Source organism: Brachypodium distachyon, chromosome 2 (assembly GCF_000005505.3).
Source record: "Brachypodium distachyon strain Bd21 chromosome 2, Brachypodium_distachyon_v3.0, whole genome shotgun sequence".
Classification (NCBI taxonomy): Eukaryota; Viridiplantae; Streptophyta; class Magnoliopsida; order Poales; family Poaceae; genus Brachypodium; species Brachypodium distachyon.
The window spans coordinates 49,497,518-49,502,278 of NC_016132.3; the positions used below are offsets into that span (position 1 = coordinate 49,497,518).

A 4,761-nucleotide genomic window follows, 5' to 3' on the forward strand; every position below is an offset into this window, starting at 1 on the left:
ACTAACAAAATGTAAATTAAATGATTAAATATCTATATCATTAAAAAGTTTTCAAAAAAAAATCTAATGTTGTGCTCTTTGTAAAAAAAAATACTCCCTCCGACCGATATTACTTGTCTCAAATTTGTCCAAATACAGATGTATCTATGTGTAAAAAACGTCTAGATACATGTAATATTTCGATAAGTAACTCCAGCCGGAGAGAGTACATATTTACTAAATCAAATTGATGATTTAGAAATGCGTGCTTTCCCCGTATAATGGGACGGATGGAGTAATGAATAAGTGGTTTAGATAGAACAACGTATGATAGACAACTACGTATGTATATATCCTACCCGCTTATTTCATTTCCGTGCATGTACATGGTGTATTAGTCAAACGGCATGCGCACGCATCTGTAACAATTGTAAGCAGTGACGCCTTCAGAGAGTATCTAGGAAACCAAGTTCGTGACTGTCTCTGTCGTCAGTACCTAAGTTGACATTAACCTACTCTAAACTGCAAGTGATGTCACGTACAGAACATCGTGCCGGCGAGTACTTAGGATCGATGGTAATTAAAGCATCACGTACAGAAGATCAGCATAAAGCCGAGCTCTAAGCTCTTTGCCAACAAGCTTGCATGCAGTATTGCAGTGGGTGCGCAAGTCGTCATGCTCCCTTTCATTAGATTCATCGGTCTACTGAAAGTTGGAGATCTGACATTCATGGAATATCGTCCGCGGAGAACACCATTAACAACGGTAGAAAATGACGTAGAGTGGGGGAACGTATGCCGGCCTATGTCGATCGAGTATCTGCCCAATTTGGCATTGTACCACGAGTGCAACCCCCACCAAGCTCCTCCTGTTTCGAGCTGGGATTGGGAAGAATCCTGTAGTGCTTCACTGCTGCTTGTCTTGCCAGAATGCCAGATTCTCTGTAGGAAAGTTATAAAAGTGTAATGGCCGGTGGATCCAGCTCGATTAAACATGTACTATACGTACCACAGTACCACAAGGTGAAAAGATGGGCGGAACCGGCCTCGCGGTCCAAAGGTAAGTCGCGATTCAATTATTCTGCCACCGGCTAGTGCCTCTTGAAATGGTAGTGAGCGTGTGACGAAGAGCAATGGGAAATCGTCCAAATGTGCATGAGCGTACGTGTGGGTGGCAGCAATGGCCGACAGTCCTGACGTTAAGCCGCCCTGCGAATCGGTCGGAGATTATTTCCCTTTGACCGCATACGCTGTTTGCGTTGGATTGTGCCTTGGAAATTAACTTGGATTCGCTAACTAGCTAGGAGGGTTAACAATCTAGAAGAGTGGACTTGGAAAGTGGAATATGGAATATGTTGCGTGTATCTGCAGCTGGACCATTTACTGAGTACGGAGTAGTAGATTTTTTCCTTCGCGGGGAATAAGTGCTTCGCAAAAAGAAAAGGGAAAACGAATGACTATCATTGAGCTTAATGGAAAGCTGGAACGTTTAGCAAACAGGCTCTAAAGGCAGTAGTTTCTGGAGGCCCGAACTCCGGATGCTCGCAAGTAAAGCCCATCATTAGGCCCAACTATTTAATCACACCAACCGTTCGGCCCATATGGTATCCCACCTCGCGGGCCTGCGGTTCCATATCCTTGGTGTTCCAGAATCCGTTGCCATCGAGATGACGCGCCGACGCTGCAGTGGAGGCCGACTCCTGGAGCGTTCCTTGTCGCCAACCTCGCCGTACGTGCTGCCCCCTTCCGTCCCATTCTTCCCACCCACCACCGCTTCTTACTCATGTCACTTCTCTTCCGGCGAATGTTGCGCGTATGGATTATGGAACTTCAGATGGCCCTTGATCTGTTGCTACTACCGTTTCCTTTCCTGGCCCAACTCGCTCGCCCGTGTCCTCGCAGTACGATGCCGTTGATCCCCTGTCTGGATGTGGTCTGTTTTGTCTTGGCAGCACCCTGCATCCGTGCGACCGTGCCTGAGCTGGTCTGGCGCTTCGATCTCGCTCCTGTGTCGCTCTGTTGTTTTTTACTACTGAATCAGCTTCGCATGATGCTCATTGGCGCTTGATTACCGAGGAAATTGATGAGACCAGGGCACCAGATTCAAATCGTAAAAGCAATTTCCTACTGGTAGGTTTCTATGTTAGATATGCAATATCTGTTCTGTGACCACTTGGGTTCAGTTAGCGACAGTACGCTCACAAGATCTGTCGGCGCTCTATTTCCACGCAGTACATCCTCTATTTTCTTATGCTTACAAACATATAAATAAACTCTCGTGCAGACGCAAAAAAAAAACACTATTCGAGGACTATATATAATTAGCCTCTTCTGCCACTCGACAACGACTTCAATATCGAAGGTCAAGGGCACACAGGAAAGGAAATACAGAAACGCTAGTGGGTCAGGTATGCAGATCTGCCGACGTCGTCGGCGCCGAGCAGCACGTTACCCTTGGCCAGGCACACGCACGGAATTTCCGGATTTCTTCCATCCGTCCATGATCCATCCCCCCCATTTCGTAGTACCGCTTTCCCCGGCACGCAACGCAATTCCTGGCTCCACCGACGGAGAGGACGACAAAAAAAGAAGAAGATCAGCCGCACACCGTCCTGAGGATCCTCTTGGCCTCCGCTGCTTCCCCGTGCCTGAGCGCGGCCATCCGGCACGACTGCTCCTTGAGCAGCGCGCGCATCGACGGCGTCTCGCTCGGCACGATGGAGAAGCCGTCGTGGTAGTCCTCCATGCCCTCGGCGGCGAGCTGCCACACGAATGCGCCGGCGCCGGCGCCGCCCCTCTCGGCGGACGCGTAGGCGATGTCGTACACCGCCCTGTACAGGGCGTCCCGGTGCGACTGCTCGAAGCCCTTGGTCATGTGCGACAGCCCGAACTCTGTCAGCAGCACGGGCTTGCCAAGCTCCTTCTCCCCGTCCTCGAAGTGGGAGCTCATCCATTGCCCCACGAACTTGATCTTCTCTTCCAGCTTGGCGTCCAGCAGCCTGCAATTTTATTTGTCCTCGATCTGTTAATTTAGGTGCTTCGGCTTGAGAGAGGAAAAAAAATTGTGTGGTGATTTACTGATCGATGGGTACCAGGTGTCAGGGTAAAGGTGGATGGAGGCGAAGTCGATGTCTGAGACCATGGAGTTGCGAATGAAGTCCAGGCCGTAGTTGTTGAACCAATGCCCCGGATTGACGTTGAGCTTGTCGGGGGTGCTCGTCGGGCCGTAGAACCCCTCGGTGCCGACGGTCAGCAGATGCTTCCTGTCGATCGATTTCACGTACGCCGCCATCTCCTCGATCCACCGCTGCCCCCATCACAATTCACAACCAAATCAGAAATTCAGAATGACCGTCGGTACGACAGTTACAAGCTGGAGTATATCAATTTCGCACGAAGAATTGTTTGTCGAATGTCGACGCAGAATGACAAGAAAATGTGGTAGGCTAGCAGCATCGACTCACCTGCAGAGTGTTGCCGGTCGGATCGGTGATGCATCTCGGCTCGTTAATCAGCTCCCACGCCAAGATGGTAGGGTCGTCCTTGTACAGCACCCCGGTCAAGTGATTCTTCCTTGTCAGCAATGCCTGCTCGAAAAAGAAAAGGAAAGAAAATGCAAAATTGTCACCGACACCTTTTCTTTCATCCACAACAGTCCTAGCAAATTAATCTAGCCAAAGCTCTGTAGGTGCTCGATGCCGCAAAAAACGGACCTTGATGTAGACTTTGAAGTAGTCGCGGATGGCGGGGTCGAAGAAGAAGGAGTCATTGGAGGAGCTGAGGCCGATCCCTTCCTCCCACGCCCACCGCACGTACTGCGTCTTGCCGCCGTAGGCCTCGAGGTTGTTGGCGAGGCTGAGGACGAGCCTGACGCCGTGGCGGGGCGCCTCGGCGAGCACCCGGTCCAGGGCCCTGAAGACGCGCTCGTCGAAGCGGCCAGGGGCGAGCTGGAGCGCGTTGTAGGTGCCGTCGTTGAAGGCCCAGGTGCGGCACACCGTGAGGCCCATGCCCGCGGCGGCCCGGAACATGGCGGACACGCGGTGCCGGCTGGACGGCTCCACGGCCTGGTCCATGAGCCAGTACGAGTTCCACCCGTTGATGTAGAACGGGCGGCCGCCCAGGAACAGCTGCGTGCCGCGCCGCTCCACGAAGGGCGGCTGCGGGGACGAGGACGCGTTGTGGGAGCCGGCGGGCGAGGAAGGGAGGAGGGGGCCGCGGAGGTCCACTTCGCCGAGGAGGGAGAAGTAGAACACGGCCAGGAGGGAGGCCAGGCCCAGGATGTGGTACAGGAACAGGCCGTTGCACGCCGCCATTTTTGCTGCCGACGGGGGTGTTCTTGGGGGGGAGCTAGTGGGACGCCATTCGGGGATGTGGGATCGAACCTCTACTTCTAGAAGGTGGGACTGGAGCAGGGGGCAGCGGCTGTGCAGTAGGACTGTGTAGCTGGGGCCTGAGATGCACTGGTAGATTAGCTTTAGCTCGGTGATGGCTGAGGCAAACAGTTATTCTGCGACGAGCCGATGACCGGAGTTAAAGACTGATGATGTGCTTACTTTGCTTACAGGACCTTCAGGAATGTGTAATTCTAATTTCCCCTGGAAAAAAATGTACAATCAGTATGAACAGAAAGTTGTTACAAAAAAAATTGAATCCTAACCTAGGTCTTGATTATATCTGGAACCTTTGTATGTTTGCGTCATGGGATTATGCGATTGTGCTAAGTTGCATATTTCCGATTACCTGGAGGGGGTGGGGGAATGAAAGAGAAACTGAGAAAGGGCA

The 4,761-nt window shown here is 51.8% G+C and overlaps 1 protein-coding gene across 1 annotated transcript; it reads right to left on the bottom strand.

The window, feature by feature from the left end:
- Positions 1–2,171: 2,171 nt before the first annotated feature.
- On the bottom strand, positions 2,172–4,457 carry LOC100832038 (mannan endo-1,4-beta-mannosidase 2). The gene is made up of 4 exons (XM_003569751.4): positions 3,693–4,457; positions 3,444–3,566; positions 3,072–3,286; positions 2,172–2,978 (listed from the first exon to the last, which is right to left on the bottom strand). The coding sequence occupies exons 1-4, from the start codon at positions 4,290–4,292 to the stop codon at positions 2,576–2,578; spliced, it is 1,341 nt and encodes a 446-aa protein (XP_003569799.1). The 5' UTR covers positions 4,293–4,457; the 3' UTR covers positions 2,172–2,575.
- Between the last annotated feature and the right edge of the window lie 304 nt (positions 4,458–4,761).